Below are 24,102 nucleotides of genomic sequence, written 5' to 3'. Positions count from 1 at the left end.
ACATCAACACCAGAAACTAAGGAAAATAACAATCTCCCAGAAATTTTATCCAACTTCTCCAAGACGAAGTGAGAAAAGACTTTAGGGTAGCCAATAGAGAATCATCCACATAGAGACAACTATAAATGGCAAAGAAATGCTCTATTTAGATGCCCTCTGGTGCACAGATGATAAGGTTGTGTTTATACCTCTTTCTCTCCAAACCAGGGGATAGCTAAAGATATTCCTGAAGGAGAGAAAAGACAGGGAACTATAATAATTTTTTAAAAATCCTCACTGTGTAATGGAAAGACTTTTATAAAATTGATGGATAAATATTTACTGTAAGTCTTCTAAGTTGCTAATGATTTTAGCTTCACTGTCCAGTTTGAAAGCAGAAAGATCCAGATCCACTTATTTATCCTGTATTTATTCCTAGCAGTTTATGTGTGAATGCATAATCTAACACTGTGAATCCCAGTTGTCACAAAACAGTTTGCAAAATGGCTTCATTGAATATTTGTATGTCGATTGCCATAATTCTTCCTGACAATGTGTGAAAAGATATACCTAACAAGTCTCCTAATAGTGTGTAAGTGTCCAGATGCAAAAGAGGTAGAAGACAAAAGCAGGCAATTACTTATTTACATTTCATGGGGCCAGCCTGGGCAGGTCTCTTTGAATTAGGCTGTCCTGGAGTTCCTGTTGTGGCTCAGCAGGTTAGGAACGCAACTAGTATCCATGTGGATGTGGGTTCAATCCCTGGCCTCGCTCAGCAGGTTAAGGATCCATTGTTGCTGTGAGCTATGGTGTAGGTCACAGATGTAGCTTGGATCTGGTGCTGCTGTGGTATAGACCAGCAGCTGTAGCTCCGATTGGATCCTTAGCCTGAGAACCTCCATATGCCGCGGTGCAGCCCTAAAAAGACAGACATAAATAAATAAATAAGTAAGTAAGTAAATAAATAAATAAATAAATAAATAAAGTAGGCTGTTAGTTTCCCAACTAGTCTATGTAAAGTTAGAGAAATCTCAGGATCAGGACGTCCATTAGTAAGCTAGAGTTACTCAGTACCAACACCCATGTTAGCTAAAGGCATTGATGTTACCACAGTATTATTCAGAAGAGTAGGGCTTTTACGAGATTTTTATTCTATAACATTTAAGAGAGAACCATGAAAGTGAAAAACATGTTAAAGTTAATATAAGTAACAATCTAGTCCAAATCGTTATTCACCTAAAAATTCAATACACAAATATGATTTTTAAAATGGTAATCACAATCTAAAATATGTTAATCTCAATGGATGAATCAGTGAATAGACTCATCAATGAAATATCAATTAATGGATTCATAGAAATTTTTGAAGTGGGTGCCCTGAAAGTTTTTCTTTTATGTATACTATATTTATGACTATCATGAATAAATCTAAAGTAGAATTTGGTGTATCAGCACACACATCTGTCACTTACCAATGACCACAGTATATAGGACTGGTTCTATATGATGTGGATCCCCAACTGAAAGCCCATTTCCAGAGCCAAAGCTGCACTGATAGTACAGAGGCCTGAAGCATAGCCTATCCTGTGAATTCACATCATATGCCTATAAGTTCACATTGGAAGATTGCCCTTCCCCATCTCAGCCCAGAGTAATCTTCTCTACTGGCAGATTTGTTATACTCAGGTTCAGGAGTCAGACCACCTGCTTCACCATTCCTATTTTAACTCACCTTTGTAAAATAGAAATAATAAACATAGCGTTTACATAGAGTTGTGGTAAAAATTGTGTATTTTAATGTGCATAACTGGCAGTTCATTATATGTCCACTAAGTCATTGTTTTTGTTATTAATGTTGATTTAGCTTACTGAACAATGGCCACCACAATTCATGTTGAAACGAGAACTTTGAAGTCAAATAGAAAAGACCTGAAAAACTCATTGAAGAGTAACAAAAAGGATCAGTAAAGGGAGGCACTAATATCACATGATCCCAAAAGTAGGACACTCTGTGAATAAACCTATAATTATGAAGCAAAATACTCCTGAGAGGAGAGGAAATAGAAATGGGAGAAACTATCAGTAGAAGGAAATCATGGAATTGATCAAGTATGATAATATTTGTTGGTAGATAAATGATTTGTTGAAAGAAATGAGATAATGCATTTGTAAATAAGCTACTAAGAAATTTCCTGGAATCTTTGCCCCTGGATTCTATTCCAAGGTATTATATCCAGGAAACCACCTGGCACCATATGAGGCAGTTGTAAGTGCCACTTTCAGGTTATCCCTGCTGTGGCACAGTGGATTAATGATCCCCTTTGTCCCTAAGATGGCAATGGTTCGATCCCCAGCCAGGCATAGTGGGTTAAGGAACCAGATGAGGCATAGGTCACAGCTATAGCTCAGAAATGATCTCTGGCTCGGGAACTGAGGGTGTGGCCAAAAAAAAAAAAGTGCAACTTCAGAAAACGTTTTTTATTTTTTCTCTACCAAATATTTCAGGGAATATTTTCAAGGAAATCTGAAGGTTTTAAAGCTGTAGTATTTGCTATCACAAGTGAGCTTATCATTGACTATGAATTTATTCTTGCTGTGAAAATAAAATGTATGGCTTGGAGGTTAGTGTGATTCTCTGAGACAGATCATTCAAAAGTCAATTGCTTATTTTTAATAAAATATATATTAATGGCATTCCCATCGTGGCGCAGTAGTTAACAAATCTGACTGGGAACCATGAGGTTGCGGGTTCGATCCCTACCTAGCCTTGCTCAGTGGGTTAAGGATCCGGTGTTGCTGTGAGCTGTGGTGTGGGTCGCAGACGCGGCTCTGGATCCTGTGTTGCTGTGGCTCTGGCTCTGGTGTGGGCCCGTGGCTACAGCTCCCATTCGACCCCTAGCCTGGGAACCTCCGTATGCCACGGGAACGGCCCAAAAAAAGGCAAAAAGACTATATATATATATATATATATATATATATATATATTCATTTGCATTTATATTAGCCAAGAAAGTCTGGCATTTCATCAAGGGCCTGGAATATTTTTGGCATTTTACCTATATATCTATCCATCTGCACCATCTAAGTGTGGATCCCTGTTGATAAATAAGCATGTTATTCAAGTTGAGTGGGTTTTGGAATGTGATTGGTAAAGGTGAATAGTATTCTTTTTTTTTTAATATATCAAAAGGGACATGAAAGTGAAACAACAGGTGGATATTATTTCACTTTCAAAAAGGCAGAATATGTTTCTGACTTTTTTATGGAATAGGCTCTTGGTCACACCAAATCAATATTTAAACGTTTGCATTTTTTGAAGTACAGATTGTAAATTTTCTTCTTTAATGGGGAGGCTATTACTATGGTTATTAGGAATATGTACATAGGAATTTTGGTTGGGGGAATCAGTCCAAGGGGATGACTAGTTATGTGAGATCAAATAATTTATTTGACAACAGCCAAAAACCAAACAACTATAGCAAACCTCAGGCAGATGACTTTATTGGAAGGCTCCTTAAAGCTAACCAGAAGCCTTCCTTTGAATATCAAAGTCAAGTTAGAAAAGCCTCTTAATTCCATCTTTCTCCTTACCTCATTTCCATGATTTGTTTTCAGAAACCATCTAAGCAAATTTATTTTGTGAAATCATAAGCATCACCAACATTTTCTAGTGCAGATTCATCCATTTAGTCCTTTGTAATTCCATTCTGAATCCCTATCACATGTGCTAGATTGCTTTCTAACTGACTTTTGTATTCAAACGAAGGCTTCTAGTTAACTTTGAGGAGCCTTCTAATTATGATCATCTACTGCTGGCAGGAAACCTTGAATCTGAATCAGAAGCTGCAGCCCCTTTCTCCCTTTCAGGAAACACTCTGATTCTTTATCTTCCCCCTCTTTGGGCTTGGCCAGATGTCCCAAGGAGTTCTGGGACCACACCCATGGCAGATTTTTCTTGTGGGCTAGCATCTTATTCCTTTTGAAAGAGCTTGTGGGATTGGTTAGAGTAATTACTTATAGGCTGATGTGAGTGACTCAAATTGATTACATAGGGCTCCCATAACATAAATACGTTCATGGAACTCTTCCCCCCAGCCACACACACACACACACACACCCACCCACCCACCCTTGGAATAGCCCTGTTTGAGATAACACAGACTTAATCCCTTATTAAGAAAATAATTGTTGCAAACCAGCCCCTTCACCCCTTCAAATTAAAGATATCACCCAAGATCATATAGCAAAAGTAGAGCCTGGAACTGGACCCTGGTTATTTGACAACAGCTGATATTCTCCCCACTAGACCACACTGAATTATTTTTATGTTTCTCTTATAGATGACTAAGGCTTATCTCTTCATATTAAATGAAATAAAATAAGATAAATAAAAATAATAGTGAAGAAATACCAGATGTATTATGAATCTAATTTTTAAGATCAGTAAAATTTAGGACAATATTTGTTTCACTTAAGGATGGGGGAATCTTCTGTAGCTAAGTCATAAGGGGAGAGGGAAAGAAATCTATTTAACAATTAATATTTTAAATTGTATGATTGTTGCCAAAACTTGGCCTTTGTCCACTGGTGCTGAATAAAAACATGGAGACAGAGTTTTGGACAAGACGGAGAGGAAAAAACTTGCTTTATTGCTTTGGCAGGCAAAGGAGGTCATAGCAGGCTAATGCCCTAAAGACTGTGTCCTCCTTTGGAAGAGAATAGAAGGCAGTTTTATAGTTTTGGGAGTGGATTATGGTGCCACAGATAAAGATCAAGGTAGATGCAAGCTTGTATTCTTCAAGGCTGGTGGTTAGTGGCCCTGGGACTGGTCCTGGTGGTCCTAGAGGAAGAATGCTTCACAATGTAGTTAACATCTTCTATTTGTTGGGGGATTATTTCTGCAGAAAAACTCAAAGATATTGTTATGCATATTCCAAGAGGAGAAACCAGGATGCTGCCCCAAGTCCACACTATTGTTTCCTGGCTGCTCCTCTCTGTATCTGCATCCCTTCCTTTTGGAACTCAGGAAAGGTCAAGGAGGCCAAATGAGGCCTATTGCCTAAAACAAAAATGGAGTAGAAGAGTTCTCATTGTGGCTCAGTGGGTTAAGAACCTGACTAGTATCCATGAGGATGTGGGTTCAATCTCTGATCTCACTCAGTGGGTTAAAGATCCAGCATTGCCACAAACTGTGGCATAGGTTGCAAATGTGGCTCAGATCTAGGCTTGCAGCTGCTGCTCTGATTCGACCCCTAGCCTGGGAACTTCCATATGCCATGAGTGTGGCCCTAAAAAAAAAGGAAAAAAAAAGTATGGGAATTGGGGAAGGCTTTTGAGCCCAGGACCCCCACAGGGCCCTGCTCTGCTTGATGATGAGAGTCCATAAGCAAAATCAAAAAGGCACATTGTATATTGGAATACGTATTTACCACAGGCATGACAAGGATTTAACTTTTCTTTTTTTTTTAGTGCCTGCACCTGTGACATATGTGAGTTCTCGGGCCAAGGACTGAATCTAAGATGCAGCTGTGAACTACCTGGCAGCTGTGGCAATGCCAGATTCTTTAACCCACTGTGCTGGGCTGGGGATTAAACTTGCATCTCCACAGCAACCAGAGCCACTGTAGGAAGATTCTTAACCACTGTGCCACAGCAGGAACTCTAGATTTAATATTCTCAATACTCAAATTTTACTTAAGACCTAACTTAAAAATTGGCAAAGTATATAAGCAGGAGCACAGTAGACAAAATAATGCAAATTATCAATAAGGGCATGAAAAAATGCTCAATCTCATAAAAAACAAGGACAAAATCTAAGACTATGAGATATTTTCATCTCCTATCAGATTGGCAAATTCAAAAGTTTGATAATATCAAATTTTGGAGGCTATGGAGAATTACAGTTCTTAGACACTACTGATGAGAAAAGGGATGATAGGCTCAACAATAAATCAGTAAAGCTGATACAATAATAAATATACAACCATTTATCTTCCTTTTCCTAGGATGGGAATATTATTCTGATTTTATTTCGGCTGACTTGAGTTTGTCGTGCAAAATATTAATTTGTTTCAATTGTTTATGTTTTTTCTAAGTTACCTGGTATGATTAATCTTCCCCTAATGGTGTGTTTATCATCTTTCAAATTATTCATGCTAGATATTTTGTTAAGGACAGGATTTTCTCTCTTCCAGATCAAGACAAAATCCCAAAGTTTGTAATGGTTTTCTGAAGCCTGCACCCACTCCCTCCATCACTTCTGTTCATTACTTGGAAAGCAGCCAAGATGATCCTTTTGGGGAGGACAGTTACATTCAGTGACCATACTGCCTTATTAAGGTAGGTGGACCAGAGAAGGTAAGGGAGGGAGAATTAGAAATACTTTTGAGTTGATTTTTGAGGTTTCCATCCCAGTGTGCTCAGTAATTCCAGATGTCTCTGGGTGGTAGGGGGCACAGAATGCCCATCAAACACCTTGACTATTAAATAGCCTTTGTGAGAAAAGTATAGCATTGTCAGACTGTGAATGGTATAGAAAGCCAGACACTTGACATGGATGAGTTTCAGGGGCCACAGTATTGTGTCAGGAACAGAATGATCAGGCTATAGCAGTAGCACTGTATTAAAAAAAAAAAAGAAGTCCATATACAGTGGAAATGAATCAGACTAGTATTCATGAGCATGGGGGCTTGATTCCTGGCCTCACTCAGTGGGGTATGTTGCAGATGCGGCTTGGATCCAGAGTAGCTGTGGCTGCGGTATAGGCCAGCAGCTGTAGGTAGCTCCGATTCAACCCCTAGCCTGGGAACTTCTATATGCCAAGGGTTCAGCCCTAAAAGGAAAAAGAAGAAAAAAAAAAAAGTCCACAGTGAAGAGATCCCATCCACAGCCCTGAGGGAGTTAAAAATCTGATATAATCAGTATGTCAGGAATGGGCAAGTTCAGTGCTCCAGGCACTGGCATTGTTTGTAAGACAAATGGAGAAACTTTTGGTGGGAGTCAAATTTGACTTGTAGTGGTGGCTTATATCAGGATTATACCTGATCAGATAATGAAACCATAGCACATATATCTACAGGTGTGAGCCAGAAAGTCCCATCAGCAGGTATGATTTGTTTCCATAACTTGCAGCCCAAACAAAGATGTCTTTCATCTGCCAGACTATAATCTCCTTGCCTAAGAATCAGTAAAAAATAACAAGGCTTTTTTAAGGGGGATATTAGCCAGAGCTGTGAACATGACCTTGAGTTCTGCCCCCTGAATTGTGTGACAAATTCATTTTCAGTTCTGCATAGCTGATACTGAACTTGAACAGCTATTGCAGCCCAGTGGACAACATTGCTAAACCTCAGTTAACTTGACTCACACTTTTAGGAAAATCTCTGCATGGAGAGCCTAATTGAGTTAACCTTTTTGTTTCAGGTGGTGGAGGTGAGAATAAACTACCTTTAAGGAGGTAGTTGCCATTATTTTGCATAAGACCGAAATGGTGAGTGGCCACATCAGTGGACTATAACATTTATATTCTACTTGCAAGGACTGCTAGACCTTTTACTTGCTAGTCATTGGATCTTGAGAGGGCAACAGTCCAGAAAGTCTGAGGGAAATCATGTGTCAGTCATTCAGTTACCAAATAAAACGGATAAACGAAACAAACAAACAAATACAACAGCGGGTATACCTGGTACCTGCATCAGACAGGTGGCCCTGCTGTATTGCGTGATAGCCTCATCTACACAGACAGCCATCACATTTTCAATTAAAGCCGTTGCTTTCATTTCTCCTCTTGTAAACTCTATAGCTATTGTTAGAGCACATGGGAGAAGGTAGGTCTAACTTCTTTATACACGGCAGTCCCTAACCAGAGGGATCTCCTCTGACTCTATATTTATAGTACAAGAGTGTGAGACACATTAATATCAATTCATTGTGCTTCTACACAAAAAATATGCTAAATTAACCTAGAGGTCCCCAAAATCCATCAGCTGGATTCAGGTACTGCATATGCCTGGACGTCTTTGCCACATTTGTCCTCTGCCTCATTCCTCCTTGTATCTGCTGGAGCCCTACCAAGCTGACTTACTTCAAGGCTTCCTATGATTATACCCTGAACCTTTCCATCCTTTCCACACCCTTGAACAGAACTATGGAAAAATCTGCAAGTCTTCCATAGAGTATGATATTAAGAAACTCTGTCTGCCACAGAGTTGTGGATTGTACTCTGATGAAATTGTCCACATTGTCATGGATCCTCTCATGAAAATGTGCCCAAAGTCTCAAATAAGAACCCAGACTAAAAATCCTGTCTTCTAACTTTCTTCCCCATTCAGTGACTTGGGGGCAAAAGTGAGGAAGGAGAGGGGAAATCACAGCTTGAACATTTTACCACCATTTCACAATCCACCCAGGGATGGAGTAATAGGTTTTCTATTGTCTCTTCCCATCTAGGTGAGACTTATCTTCTGAATTGTCTTTGCTCTGAATTGATTTTTACTCCCTTCCTTGTCCTTCTTTTGGTTTTGTTTATGTAGTATCAACTCTATGCCAGTGTTATTCTAAGGGCTTTACAAAAATTGGCTCATTTAATCCTCTTCACAACCCACAGGATAAATACTGTTACTGCCTCTACTTTACAAATAAAGGATTTAGCTCTAGTGGCACAGTCAGCACCCATGAAATCCAGGCAAATCCATTAGGTGGTAAGGTGCATTAACTGAGAAACCTAAGTTACATATGAATGAAAGGTTTATTAAAATATTTTCAAAATTTCATTCATGCTACATTTGTCTTGAGGTATGAAAATGAAAGAGAGGATCTGAAAAGACTATATATTGATGATAGGTGATTAGATAGAGGAGAAATCCACATTATAAGAGACGGTGATGCCAACTTAAACAGGAGAAGGAGGAGTGGGGAAATAACGTGGTCCTTGGACTTAACAACACAAAGTCCCATTTGTGTTTTCACTGGTAAACAGATTCAAATCCAGGCCTTCTATGTTGAAATTTCTGTTATTCCTATGAATCTTGCCTTTCATCTTGTATACAAAACTTCTAAGTAAGTTTCTCTCCTGTTTTGATTTTTTTTAGAAGCAGTTGGTTGCTCATTGTCTGTGTGATAAGAAAGAAATAGATCTTTTATGATCTAGTTCTTGTCTTGTCTTATCTTATCTTTCCATTTCATGACTTCACCCTGCTCCAGTGCATTTCATTAAAGTGTGAAATCAAGTTAGTGGTAATTTTTAAATATATAATTATCTTACATTTCTGGCCTTTGCACAGAATAGTCTTTCTGTTTGTCTGGCATCCTCCTGTATTCTCTTATTCTCTCTCTTCCTCCATTATACACAAAGATGTTGTTTTGATCATTTTCTATTATCTTTCAGGCACCTCCTTCTGTAAAGCCTTTCTTGACTTCCAAAGACAGTTTCTGCTGTCTTTTTGAAAGTGAAAGTAGGTGCTCTTAATAATGCTATAGTGCAAAACATGTAAACCAAGTACATACTGGCTTGTTAAATTTTCAAGAATTTGGCAAGCTGATAATGAAACTGGAGATGACTCTGGTGGGAGTATTTGTATCATTTTGTTAGTTTTATTTTTATTTGTTTATTTTGTTTCTAGACAGCTTGTTTAGCAGGACATCACTGAAAATAACACTAACTACACCTATGCTTGTCCAAATATATGAGTATGAAATGCTAATATACTGGGAATAATTAGACCAAATTAGTCAAGCAATTACAGTGATAATATATTCTTCATATTTTTACCTGCCTTATAAGGGGCTGTTTTCATTGGTCTAAAAAAAAAAATGTTCCTTAAATTCAGGCTCAAACTTAAAGTGGGGAAAAAAAATCTATATTCTGAAGAAATAAAGAAATAGGTCCATGTTTACATATGCCATAATCAACAAACAGCACAGCTATAGAACTGTGAAAGTTGCAGACCTTTACAACCCAGCTTTTGATTAATGAATTAATTAAAGTGGGATTAATATAAATCTGTTGGCAAGAAAAAATGCTGCTGAAAGTAGAAAATATTCTGGCATGCTACCCTTCCAGCCTTCATTGTAGGAAACATTGATAAATGAGTGACAGTCAGTGACTTAAAGACTTAAAGATCTCCTGGAAGAAAGGTTGATGCTTGCAAGCTATGCAAGAGAAAATTGAGAAACAAAGAAATGAAATTTGCATGACTACATCTAAGCTAATATATCACATAGTGTACTTTTTATAAGGACTCTTAAGAAAAATTTCACTCAGGTCTTGACAACAAACAAAGCTAACTTCTCTTCAGTAATTGTTTTTTTTAACATTATGCACACTATGAATTGTGTAACTATTTCTACTTTCCTTTTTGATCTGACAGCTGGTGGAGATTAGGACCAAATTTGTGGCCTAAATAACTAATACATAGAACCAGGGGACACATAAGTCTGGGCACTAATCTAAGCACTATATTTATTTTTCCCTTATCTTTATTTCCCTTTGTCTCATTCTTTCAACCTTATTTCAGTTCTTGTAGTCTATGCATTTTTGTAAATCACCATGAGACCTTTTGTTCTGAAATGGGACATAAATAAATAACACAGCAGAAGATGGGCCCAGCAGCTGATTCCGTAAAGCACAGTTGTGTTTGTATGGCTTGCTTGTTTCAAGGTAATATCCTGCGAATTATTTCAGCTTCTTCTCAGAGTGGCCCTAGGATTCCTATATCCAAACTCATTTCATAGTTATGGAAACTGAACCAGAGAGCTTGGGATGCAACCAATGGAATATAGTAACAAAGGAATGATTACAACCAAAATTTATTCATCAAGCTCCCCTCTGGATACAAACATTGGGAAATGACTGCATAATGGTAGCTTAGGGCCCAAATTATTTCAGCCCTAAGGTCTGCATAAATTGGTCTCCATTGGCAAGAGCCTGATGTAAACCTAATAATGCTATTTGGATACTTATTTCAAGCCTATGCTTATTGCTCACCAAGCAAGTTATGGCTATGCTATCTCAGTTATACATCTTAGTGTACATAAACCTTTAAAGCTTAATTTTAAATGGCATACAGTATACATGCCCTTCTTTTAAAAGTCATACATGAATCAGGAATATACATCTCCAGTATCTGCCCTTTCCCCCTCCCCCAAAAATGTCTTATCATATAAATAGTACCTGCATTTCCAGGGGGAAAAAAAAAAACACTTAGTGATTAATATTGTTGATGAATTCAATAGTACAAATAAAATTATATGACAAATCAAAATCTATAATATCTTGGGAGTTCTGTTGTGGCTTAGCAGGATAAGAACCTGACTAGTATCCATGAGGATGTGGGTTTGATCCTTGGCCTCGCTTAGTGGATTAAGGATCTGGCTTTGCCCTGAGCTATGGTGTAGGTAGCAGACTTGGCACAGATCTCGCATTGCTGTGGTTATGGTGTAGGCTGGCAGCTATAGCTCCATTTCAACCCTGACCCCTACCCTGGGAACTTCCATATGCCCTGGGTGTAGCCCTAAAAGACACACACACACACACATAATAAAATTTAAAAAGCGATATTATGATAGTAACATACAGCTCTATATAAATGACGTATATCTGTGTAACTAAAGTAATTTAAATATGTGAAGATTGGCTCATACCATTTACATATATATGTATTAGGCTGGCTAAAATTTTGTTTTTTCTTCTCATTTCACTATGATCAGTATTTTTATATGGTTAGAAAATTCAGGATCCTTTATAGGAAATGACATAGATAAAAAAATCATTTCTAAACTATCTTTGTCAGTACACTCATTTACATAAATCACACTTGGGATTAAGAAAAAAAGCTTAAGCTAAATTTAGGCTACATTTTAATAAACATTTCACTTTCACAGCAAATTCAAAAGAATGCTGTTAATTCAGTGATTACCCCCACACCAAAGGTGTATTTAGGGGAAGTATTTAGATTAAAATGGGACATATTTTAGATGAGCTCACTCTCTGTCCATCACATGCATACCCCAGAAAGCCTCTCAACAGTCCTCCTGTAGCCCCAGGCATTGCATGATGTTCTTTAACACTGATTTTAATTTTTTAATTTATTTTTTTTACTATACAGAAGCCCAAGTCATAGGGAAAACATTCCATAGGTTTCTTTATTTCTCTTTAAAAATGCAAATCCTTTTTAGTACCATGGGGGAAAGATGGATTTTCTGAAAACTTAGAGTCTCTACTATGTGAAATAGGTCAATAAAATTTACACTGGCATTTCACAAGTAAAATATTAGAATCTGGCCATATTTGTGAAGAATACAAAGGATGCTTTCTAACCTTTTATTCTCTCTATATAGCATTATAGAGACGGAAAAATATGTTCAGATTAAATATATAATTTTATCTCTTAATTGAGCTGGATGTAACAATTGCCACTTCCCAATATGGTAAATTATAAAATCACCCACCCAAGGTCATGTAGTGGCAGGGCTAGAATTAACTGATTCTATTAAATGCAATATTTTTCTCAAGAACAATTATTTATGCAAGGAGGTGTGTGACTACCAGAAATACAGAGATAAAAAAATTCTGTTCTGTGATATGAAGGGCAGAAAGGCAAAGGGCCAAAAGTTTACTCTGTATTCAAGATAGTTTAGAAAATTTATTCTTCTCAATCCTGATTGTTTGAAAGACAATTGAAATTATTGTATTATCAGCTGCATTTTAAAGTTAGGACAAGCTGCATGGGAAATATGAGCATGACTAAATAGATGTATGAATAGATAAACAGATAAAGATTTAAATAAACAACTTACGAATCTCTGAAACATCAAATCAATCATGTGAAAAGACATAATGTACATTCATGTTGATGATACTTTTTGATGTATTTATGTTTTCATTTAGCATTTCTATGAACATAGCTGACTATTAACACCTCACTGTTTATGTGATTACAAAAATTGTTTTAAAAATAAGTGAATAGGTGGAATATTAGGAAACATAGTGTCCATTCTTCTTAGAATTCTTATATATGGCTGAAATGTATAAGAAAGGATAAGAGTTTTAAAATAAACAAAGGTAAGAATTTGCAGAGCAGAACTTTCTTTGTATTGTCAAACTGAAATATTAAGCATGTAAGCGGGAAAATAGTTATTGATGTTTATCCCCACCTGACAGAATAATGAGAAATTATTTTTTCAAATGGAAATTTATTTTTGAAACATTGTGTAGTGAGTAACAATGTATTTTAACTTAGATTTTCTAATTCATATTCTTCATACAGTAGCATAATATTTATAAAGAAAAAAAAACAGGTGTTTGGATAAAAGAAATTGGGAAAGCAGTGAATGTGCTGATAATTTCCCAAACTATAGACAATGTTCAAGTATTCCATATATGTGCTTAAATTACCATAAATATTAAGATTTCAATGAAAAAAAATACCAATTTAAAAAGTAAAGACTGTTATAAAGATCAACAAATGCAAAAATAAGAGAGGGAAAAAATAGAACAAAGGAATCAGTATTATCATCTGAGGAGAAGAAGAAATTATCAATAAAAATAGAGGTCTTCAATATTATTTGAACCCATCTCTCAGCCTTATCTCTGTATTATTTGCAGGCACCAGTGGGCAACTGCCCTGAGAATAGATTATTAGCACTTTCTGCCTGTTTTAGTGATTAACTGATGTGGTGTATAAGCCCCACTCATGGTAGAAAGTGCAGAAAGTGAAGTAGAGCAAGAGAAAAAAGCAAGGCTCATGAAGTAAAAGAAAATGTCTTCCCTCAAGAATCAATATTCATTTTTTTCTAGTTTTATGATACATAAATGCAATTAACAATATTTTAATAGTAGCTCCCATATCCCATTTGAAAGAACCGCTTAGCATAAATAACATTTTAACATTCCTGTTAACAATGTGGTTTAATAACATGAAGGACATATCACATATAAAATTCAAGGCAAACTTTTTTTCTGGATTTTAAGAGATGCTTTTGGTCAGCGTACAGTTATCATTCTATGATAACTCTCACAGCTTGTGATTAACAAAAAAGATAATTTGAAAGAGAAAGATTAGCATCTGTGATTTGATTTGATGGTCTCTGAGTCACAAATGTCCTATCACCTGGATTCTGTTTTTTCATTCTTAGTTCCCTTTGCCCTTCCTGCCCACAAGACCTTCTCTTGAAATCAACAAGTTTTGCATTATTATAGTCATATCAGTTTGTTCTCATCTTAACCAACCAAGACCTGCTATTTCTTATGCCTGACTGAAAGCTGGTACTGATTAAGGACAACCACAAAAATTGCTATGCCTATCTAGGAAAAAAAAAACACACCAATTTCTTTACAAACATTTACATAGAAATATCATTTGCATGAAGTATTCTTTTGTTAAACATACTTGAATAGCTTCCCTGGTTCCACAATTTTAATCCTGAGTCAGAGTTTTACAGAATAAAGTCCTATCAAAGTTACTATTCAGTCAGTCTGGATTTATGTAGTTAGTTGGTAATGTTTTTGCTGCCATGTATACTTTCTTCAAAATATACTGACCAAATATTTGATTTGGTAGCTCTGTGTAAATATATATATATGTGTGTATATATATATAGATAGATAGTATATCTATCTATATATATATAGATAAATCTGTATACACACACACACACATATATATATATAGCCATTAGCTTAGGGACATATTAACTTCATGATTATTTTTACTGAAATGATCAGCTGAAATATGTCTGCTAAGTAGCTTGAAATATTTTGCATATTTCCTTATAAAAACTGAGCTTTAAAATACAGTGACATCTCATATATCAGGGTATTAGTCTTCTGTCAACTTTCAGATTTAGAGAATAGTGCTGAAATCCCAATAGTGACCCCACGAAAAGCTTCTTAGAATCACAAAATTTTTTATTGAATCCACATACTTGATCCCTGTCTTAAGTTCAATGATTTTTCAATAAAAACGAGCAGAACAGAGACAAATTTTCTCACCAGGAGATTTGAAGTAAATTGGAAAGATGAATTTAGAGACAGGCATAATGACAAAATTAAATAGCACAGCCTGAAATTGGAGAAAGAGAAAAAACATACATAAAGCTCTATGCAGAGAGAATACCAGGATGTTAGTTTAGATGACCCTGGGACATTAATTAGGAAAGTATTAAATTATATTTATTAATTGCTGATTAAGTAAGAAAATATAATATGCTTAATATAATTTCTATCCAAAATATTTTATACTAAAAACAATTGCTTTGGTGTTTCAAGGAGAAGGCCCTGGAGTTCAGTGGTATAGATAATAACTTCTCAAAATTTAATACAAACTACCATGGGATCTTGTAAGAACATGATTTCTTGTTTAGCAGACCTGGGAGTGTGGGCAGGATTCTATATCTCTAACAAGCTCACAGTTAATGCTGATAGCTTTTCTGGCAAGGGTGTAGAATGCATTAATTTCCAGTGATGTCAGATAAATGAGATATTACTGAATTCAAACTCAATACTTTTTTGAAATTTGGAATTAAAACATACTACTCATAAATTGGTAAGTTTATGTTACATATAATTCATTCACTTCAGAAATAAGAAAATAGCATTATAATAAACTAGTTTTAAAACATGAAACATATAGAAGGGAAATAGCAATGCATTATTCAATCTTTCAACCCTATAATAAGCATGCATGGGAGAATTTTATTGAAATCTGAACTTGGTCAATACTGTGCAAAATTTGAGGAGAGCTACATCTATAAAACACTAAGTCATACCCAATAGAATTTTGAATACTCAAATTATATTGTTTCATTCTTTTTACATTGGAGAGACTACAACACACAAGGCAAGTTTAGAGATTTTTTTTTTTTTGAAAGGCTATTTTGTTTTCATTTCTATTAATGGTGAAACACTGTGCTTTGTTCACTGGTAATAATTCAAAACTGTTCTTGGATTAAAAAAAAAAAAAGCCCAGGTGGTCATTTTCTAGTCTGCACTTTATGCACATAAATATATGTGCATTAAAATATTTTATAAATAAACTGGTATTGGGAGAAGAGAAATACTATAATACACTCGAAGCTATGGATTTATAGTCTTTATAGGCATATCACATATTATATAGATCCCTGACCCTGATAAATTCCTTTATACTGAATTAATAAAATATTCATGTTCAGTGACATTAATATGAGACTTCTTTGACTTTACTATATCTTCCATAACAAAATTGTGGTTCTAGATGCATTATTGCCTATTTGACTCTTTCCCACCTCAGTAAGCTTTTGTTTTGGTGCTCCAAATAATTTAACTTCAAATGGCTACACTAATTGCCTACTATGCTTAGCATGGGTAGAATGTTTATAAAGGGAAACATTTGGAGGGGGCACACCAGGGAAAATTGTAAACATTATTTATAAAAGAGATATGACTTGAATGTTGTTTAAAAGGTATATATATATATATATGTAAATGTGTACATATATATGTAAAATTTTGCAAATCTTTCATTGGACAATAAAGAAAATAGACTCATGATTCTAAATAATTTGCAGAAGATTCCCACATTAACTATTACTTTGTAATTCTATCTTTCATTTAAAAAAATCAGAATGGTATAGATGGCAATTCTATAAATTTATTACCTATAAAATCCTCTAATATAAATTTTTCCCATTTTTTATGAAAAATAAAATTACATGTACCAAAACAAGTTCCATGAAGCTAGAGATGGAGAATAATCTATGTTAGTCAACAAAATATAAATGATTACTTAGTAAATTATTTCTTGTTTATTAAAATGAAAAAATTTCAAGGCTCAACAAAACAGCTAAATGTTTAAATGTTATATAGTGAATTGAGAGTCTGTCCAAAAAGATTTTTCTGGGACGAACAATTAATTGATACAAATGTAAGTGCAAATCTGTCTTTTTTTAAAGCCTATTTTTCAAAGTTATAGCTTGTGTGCATGATATAAATCCCATATGTTGTTTTGTCAGTGACAATAAAAAGTGCAGTTTATTAAAAACTGAAGTAAAAATTAAAATAACTTTTTAAAAAATTCCGTCACAGTTTTGTCATTGGTATATGGAGGTTGTTCCAGGGACCCATCCAAAGCTCCTCATCATCTGACTGCGTATGGTCACTATGGAATTCCAAAGCCTCCTTGATGTTCTTACTGTCAACCACAGACTCCTGTTGCACTGTGCTTTTCAGCCTGTTCCCCAATGGCTTCACTGCGGTACTGTCAGTCCCCACATGGCAAGGGGCAAATGTAACCAGAGTTGGTCTTGTATTCATTTTTTCAGTAGAAAACGGCCCCTTCGATAATGTGTTCAGGGGAACATTCTCCTCATGTGTCACTGCCAACTTGTCTATTTTCTTAAAGTGCTTCCCCAGTCGAACAGGGGAAGTAACTTTTAAGTTATCGGTGAGGCAGGCACGGCGGGTTCTTACCACAGAACCATTCTGTGCAATGTATATATTGCCATTGATATTACTGTGGATATTAGGATTGTGAAGACGGTTTCTCTGACATTCAGGAGCACTGTCTTCTCCAGTTGAGCTAGTCTCATACTCTCGATCGACAACTAATTTGATCATTCTTTTTCTTGCCCACTGTCAAGATTAAAAAAAAAAAAAAGTGAGTCATTACCTAAAGAATTAAAAGAGTAAGGATTACAATGCCTGTGAAATTCAAAACCTTTGACAGAAAGCTAGCAAAGGTAAATAACTCAGAAATTAAGGGAAGAACTTCTTTATTAATTCATTTCTTTTCTACCAATTCTTCATTGCTTTTAGAGCTTAATAACTTCTGGAAAAAAAGTTGCTGAATTAAAATGTAGACGTTTCAGGAAGTACCTGTATTCGTTTAGATCCAATTACTGCTCAACCATGAAAAAAAGGTATACTGGTTATATTTAAGAATGTGATCCACTGTTTGACAGTTGCTATGCTCTTTAAGAAAGTTAAATTGAAAGGAATGCCCAGCATTATTAGTATATTCTATTCATATAATACTTCCATTCCTAATATTTTAAAGGTACTTGACACTTATAATATTCTAATTCCTAATTAATCCTCCATTATTAGCCAAAACTTTTGTATAATTTAATGCATTTATTCATTTGAAGCATTCTGATTTATGGGTCATACTATTTCAATATATGTTAACTTAAACAAAAATATCTTCCCTTCCTATGGTATTTATTTGGTAATACACAAAACCAAAACCAATGATTATAAATTTTCCTTTAGTAAGTAGCTGGAACATAATGGACATTTCCACAAATTTATTTTTCTTTTACCGATCCACACTAGAAATGGCAAGGTGTAAACGTTAAAAAATACTTGGTTATTCTTAAAATAGTATTGCATTTTGGGGATATGTGAACTAACAACATGTTATACTAAGTAAGCTATGCTTTTGGATTTCAAAAATATAGTTCAAAATTAATCATGTTACTTACCCATAAAAAATTGTAACTGTTACAATTTAATTTTTTCTAAATATTTTAATTCACACTCAGAAAAGAAATAGTAATAAATTTTATTTTTTAAAATTTATTCTAACTCCTAATATTTGAAAGTGCCAGCTATAAACCTAAACACATTCATGATATTTTTGATAATACCTTTGCCAGCTGAAATGTACATATATGCAGAAGTAGACTTGCAGAGCTCTCATTTGTTGTAGCTTTTCTTAAGGATTTATTTTATATATAAAGATATAAAAACTGATTGCATGTCTTCTGAATTACTAAAATAAAAAAGATTAGTCAGATTTATCCTGGTAAATTCTAACATACAAATCTATTTGGATAGCATATATATTCACTTTTCTGGCATGCTTCTAATCTTAAATCAGATAAAAATCATGATCAATTTCCTCCCCTTCAAGTGTCATTTCAGAGAACACACAGAAAGCACTGCACACAAGAGCACTCATCACCGCAAAACTTTCACCTACTGTGATCTTTTTTAAAGAGCTGTGTTGTAACCTTCTGAGTTTGCTCCTGGGGACTTCTTTTGGTTTGCACGCTTGCTTGGGTCATACTCTGGCACCTGAAAGCCCCAAGGACCTCCAGACTGGCTTTCACTACTGATGCTACTACTGCCCGATTCTGATTCCTCCTCACTTTCCACACCTCCCTCCACAGAAGCTGACTCTGCACTGCCCTCCTCAGTGGTATCTTGAGATTCAAGGTCTATTGGTTCTTCCACAGGGGCCAGTTCACTTTCTTGAACTTCTGCTGGGCCTTCTTCTTCCTCCTTCACTTTTGGTTCTTCTGGCTCTTGAGGGGGCTTCTCTTTTCTGCCTTTTACTTCCTTGACCTCTTCAACAACAGGCCTTCTTCTTGCAAGAACAATGTTTTTCCTTGCCTTTTCTCCTTCTGACTCTGTGGATTCTGATTCTTCTGACTCAGGGGTGGAACTCTCTTCTTCCTCAGAAGGTGTCTCCGACTCAGACTCCTCTTCCGTTGTCTCCGACTCGCTGAACTCAGATTCCTCTTCACTGTATTCAGTATAGTCGCTGGAGGATTCCTCCTCCTCTGATTCTACTGTGCTTTCTGTAGCTTCCTCTTGGTCCAAAGTTAGTTTCAAATAATCTTTATCTTCTTCCTCAAGACGTCTCTGCCACTCTTCATCCTCAAGGTGGATGACGGCTCTTCTATCAGCTAGTCCTTTAACTTTCTTAAAAATCATGGGGAATATCCTGGCTCTCTTCCACGTCGTGTATGTTGGCTCAGCTGCTGGTGGCTTTTCAATAGTGACAACTACTTCTTCCTCCTCACTAGGCTCTCTGATTTCAACTTTGGGTTTTCTAACTTTCTTTGCCTTTTCCTGAAAATCACGAAAATGCAATTGCACTGTCAGCTGCTGTATAGTTATAATGTGACCTTGTCCCACATAAGCAGGAATGAATCTGCAGGGTCATAACTTCAGAGAATAGTCACACAATTCTCTACCATTTATAGATAGAAGATGATCAAGAAAAGGTAAATTATTTTATTTTAGCTTATACCTTACAATACCAAAATTTAATGTTTTCTCATTTTTTTCTTATTCAAAATCTATTTTGCATCTTGGATCAAGGAAGAAAGAAATAATTAATCATTACCTCTTCCTTCTCCCATTCCTACCTAGACTTTGAATAATAGTTTTATGTATTTTCTTTAGCACAATTTTAAGTAATCAGGAAATCATGATAGTTTATCTGAAAAGCTTATGTAAAATTTGACTATTTTTAAAATTTTGAAAAGGGTAAAGCTAAAGTGACATTAATTTTTTAAATTTTTGGATAAGTGTTTTAACTAAACATCCCAGGCAAAGTATAAGAATTTGATATGTATGAATTTGATAATTTAAACTTAAATATTATAATTCCATTAAAATATTGGTGATTTTATTTTTATTTTTCTATTTTAATTATAAGATGAAAACTATATTTTTTCATGATTTTAGGTTTGCTAGACAGTATAGTGGAAAAACCACTGCTTTTCAAAATACTTTTTTACATATTTGATTATCATATCTTTATGTAATAACATTTAGGATTTTTATAAAATACAAATTTCATTGTGGCTTTATTCCAAGTGTTTAATAATTTATATGAAGAAATAAACTTACATAAAAATTTCCTCCTATAGACAAGACAGTGAAATAGCTAGTGTTATTAAATTTCTATGGTAAACAAGTACTAAGTAAACAGGATTTCTGATTTTTGAAATGTTGTAGCCTGCTTCTTAAATAGTGCTAAAAACATTATTCTTTGAATATTAACATTACATAAGGAAATTACAGTAATTACCTCTTCCTCCTCATATTCTTCCTCAGCTTCACCAACCACCTCACCATATTCCTCTTGTCCAGCTGGTGGTAACAAACGACGGCGACTTCCATATTGAGGCATTTCATACCTGTAACAGAAACTTACAACTTTAAACATTTTTTTTATGTGGTCTGTGTTATCATGACTGATCTCTGTTTTCTTCTTTTTCTTCCATATTCAAACATCAGATATTTGTACAGCAGCTATTGGGTTCCTTGTAAACTAGTTAAAAAACCATAGAGAAGGAACTACAACCTGATGACCAATGATTTTTGCCATAATGGGACCCTGGAATAACAAGAAAAAGAGTTGAGTTATTTCAGATTTAAGTTTTAGGAAAGACTAGAGTGAAGAGAAAGCATATTGTTTCTTAATTAACTGAAGAATTTAGGGCACAAAATAGATTCTTTCTAAAAGTATGGTAGTTTATTCAGAACATAAAGTCTCTAAGTTTAAAGATCTGCTTCAAATATGATCTGTAATGTCTTTATTTTCCTTTATGTTTAAAAAGCAGTTAAGTGTGTAGGACTGACTTTTGAAAAGCTTATTACTGGATTCTAAAGTATGTTTTTCTCAATTTCTCTTGGGAAAATCTTGAGGCTGACTGGTTAGATAAAATGTTAAATATTTAATATGAAAGAAATGGTGAATTCAGGAATTGAGCAAATATGTTTGACTTCTATTTCTCATTTAAATAATTTAAATAGTTTTATCACATCTTTATAAAGTTTAGTCAATTATCAATATAAACATCAAAACATTTCAATATAGAAAAATGTTAAAACTTGATTGAAACTAAAACTGGATACATAACTCATTTTTAAACATGAAACTGATGAAATGACATTCATAAAACAAATGCTAGTAACAATAATCACTTAATACCTCCTTATTAATAAAAATATTAAGATACTGGATAAAAAAATCTGAAGATGTACCCATGCTCATAACTGTAATAATCTTGTCCATATTCCTGGCCAGGATCAATTCCAGACTCCATGGATAACTCCTATTGTTCAAAAAGAGAAATTGCATTTGAAAATAAATTCTTTCACACGTTTTAGCTCAAAGTCAGATTTCCAGGCCTAGTATTTGATGATTCGCAAAACACTGCTGCCAGAATAGCTTTAATTACAAATGTTAGTTAAACATATAAAAATCTATATATATTTGGCTGTAACTATTTTACAGGAAATGAAGTTATGCTATTAGAATTAAGGAGAGGAAAGGAAATGTTTTTCTAATGGTAAATATGCTAAAGATTGCAGATAAACATACTGTTGGTTCTTAGATAATTTTTAAAACTATCAATAGTTAATATTTCAATCTATTTAACATATTAACAGACATAAGCCTGGAAGAATATTATAACATTATCTTCACAGTTTCTTCATCCTGGTAACAGGTTTCTAGTGTCTAGAGCACTTCTATTCATCAAAAGCTATTCTTATGAAAGCTGAAAAATAATCATTTATAATTAATAAAAAATTGTTAATATGTGATATCTCCCAAGGATACTAACATTTTACAACAAAGTTAACTCTGAATTTAAATTCTTTTTTAAGAAATTCGTTAGAACAGGGGCCCTTTCAAGGTTTCCAGTTATAAATTTCAGATAATATTTATTTTTGTCACTCTACATTTATGGAAAAATATTTTTCATGAGATACACATATGAAACTAATTTTAAATAACTATTAAAGTAATTTCACTACTTTTCCCTCTTTAATTCTATTTTAACATTTCTATTAATTTGCAATGAAATAAGAAAAGGGAAGGAGGAAAAAGTATAGGTATTCACAGGAAAGCCAGTGAATTCTTATTTCTAAGATCACATATTATGTATAAGAATTAATTTCATTGATCCAGGTATAGAATGAATCAGGAGAAGAAGTCCTCTGAGGACACGCATATATATATATATTTGCCTTGCCCATGGTATGAAGAAGTTCCTGGGCCAGGGATTAAATCCAAGCCACAGCAGTGACAATGCTGAATCCTTAACCATTAGCCCACCAGGGAACTCCATGATTTATCATTTAAAAAGTATAGAAATTCACAGCCTTCATGATAGAAATAGACAATAGCCCCCACTTGTGATTTCTTTGGCAAACATTTAAAAATAGTGATTAGTTGCCCAAATTCTAATCAAATGCTCTCAAAAATCTGGGTTTTGATTTCTTTCAAAAAATAAAAAGATGGCAACATTGGCCATGAATTTAGTTGTTATATACTTTTTATAGCAATCATGTTCCTTCCTAGTTACTGCTGTGTCCTCAGTCAGGCTATTTTATATCTAACCCATAGTCACAATAGGATGCCCCATCAGCTTTTTTTTTTTTTACATCGAATAAACTCCATTCACTTTACATTACTCTCTAGATTTTTCTAAGTTTGCAGCCCCTCTACTCTACTAATGTACTATATGATGACTTTTTGTTACACTTTGTGAATTAATAACAAAGGAATACAATTTTGATGTTAAAATGGATTCAGTTTACTTACAAGAATATCAAAAAGTAAAAAAAAAAAAAATATCAGCAAACCATGTTGTGGCGGGGACATGGAGCAACTGGAACTCTCATATACTTCTGGAGAGTTTATGAATTAGCAAAATTATTTGGGAAATGGTTGGGAATAATACTTAAAGCAACTATAAGCATCTCTTTTCATGGAAATTCATTTTTATTTTAGTTTATGTTCCCAACATAAATATGTAATATTGTGCACCAAAATATATCATTTGTATCAGCTCAGTATAAACTGATACAAACTTGAGATAAACTCAATACTACAGCACACAACAGAGATAAATCTCCCCCAAAGAATGATGAGCAGTAGGTTCTTACTGATCATCTATTTTACACAGTAGTGTTTGTATGCTATTCACAGGGAAATCTACTCAATAGTTTGTAATAACCTATATGGAAAAAGAATGGATACACAGATATAACTGCTTCACTTTGCTGTACACCTGATACTAATACAAGGTTGTAAGTCAACTATACTTTATAAAATTTAAAAAAAGAAAATGGATAAGCAAAAGAAGTCAGCTACAAAATGAAACATATTATTCTATATTATTCTATTTATGTAAACTTCAAAAGCAGAAAAATCAATCTGAGTGTTAGAAGCCAGATGAAAAGTTTTCAGTTAGCAATAATAACCCCTTGGATAAATCCCATTGGCTACAATATTGCCCCTGGGCAATAAATGGCTACATTTAGAAAGAAGGAAAGGGGAGACCCTTTGGGACAACAGCATGAAATGGACCTGGAGAGCAGTGTGCTAAATGAAACAA

General features: G+C 34.7%; 1 protein-coding gene and 1 long non-coding RNA gene across 7 annotated transcripts in view; one reads left to right on the top strand and one right to left on the bottom strand.

Moving 5' to 3' along the window:
- LOC125115965 (uncharacterized) overlaps positions 1-24,102 on the top strand; it is a 118,258-nt gene that overhangs the window by 55,832 nt on the left and 38,324 nt on the right. The window contains exons 8-9 of the long non-coding RNA XR_007132214.1: positions 6,174-6,318; positions 7,402-7,468. This is a non-coding gene — a long non-coding RNA (uncharacterized LOC125115965). The remainder of the gene's footprint in view (positions 1-6,173; positions 6,319-7,401; positions 7,469-24,102) is intronic.
- PCDH15 (protocadherin related 15) overlaps positions 16,619-24,102 on the bottom strand; it is a 734,454-nt gene continuing 726,970 nt past the window's right edge. For 2 of the 6 annotated variants that reach the window (XM_047760762.1, XM_047760763.1), the window contains 2 exons: positions 20,781-20,889; positions 18,712-19,813 (listed from right to left, as the gene is read on the bottom strand). In XM_047760762.1, coding sequence (XP_047616718.1) covers positions 18,950-19,813; positions 20,781-20,889 — 973 coding nt within the window. In that variant the 3' untranslated portion in view covers positions 18,712-18,949. Of the gene's footprint in view, positions 17,588-18,711; positions 19,814-20,780; positions 20,890-21,739; positions 21,811-24,102 lie in introns of those variants that run through there. The other 4 variants (XM_047760769.1, XM_047760766.1, XM_047760765.1 and 1 more) reach the window with 4 other exon arrangements.

Source organism: Phacochoerus africanus, chromosome 15 (genome assembly GCF_016906955.1).
Source record: "Phacochoerus africanus isolate WHEZ1 chromosome 15, ROS_Pafr_v1, whole genome shotgun sequence".
In the NCBI taxonomy this organism is placed as follows: domain Eukaryota; kingdom Metazoa; phylum Chordata; class Mammalia; order Artiodactyla; family Suidae; genus Phacochoerus; species Phacochoerus africanus.
The sequence above is the reverse complement of the archived record's forward strand: the minus strand, read 5'-3'. Positions and strand labels throughout refer to the sequence as shown.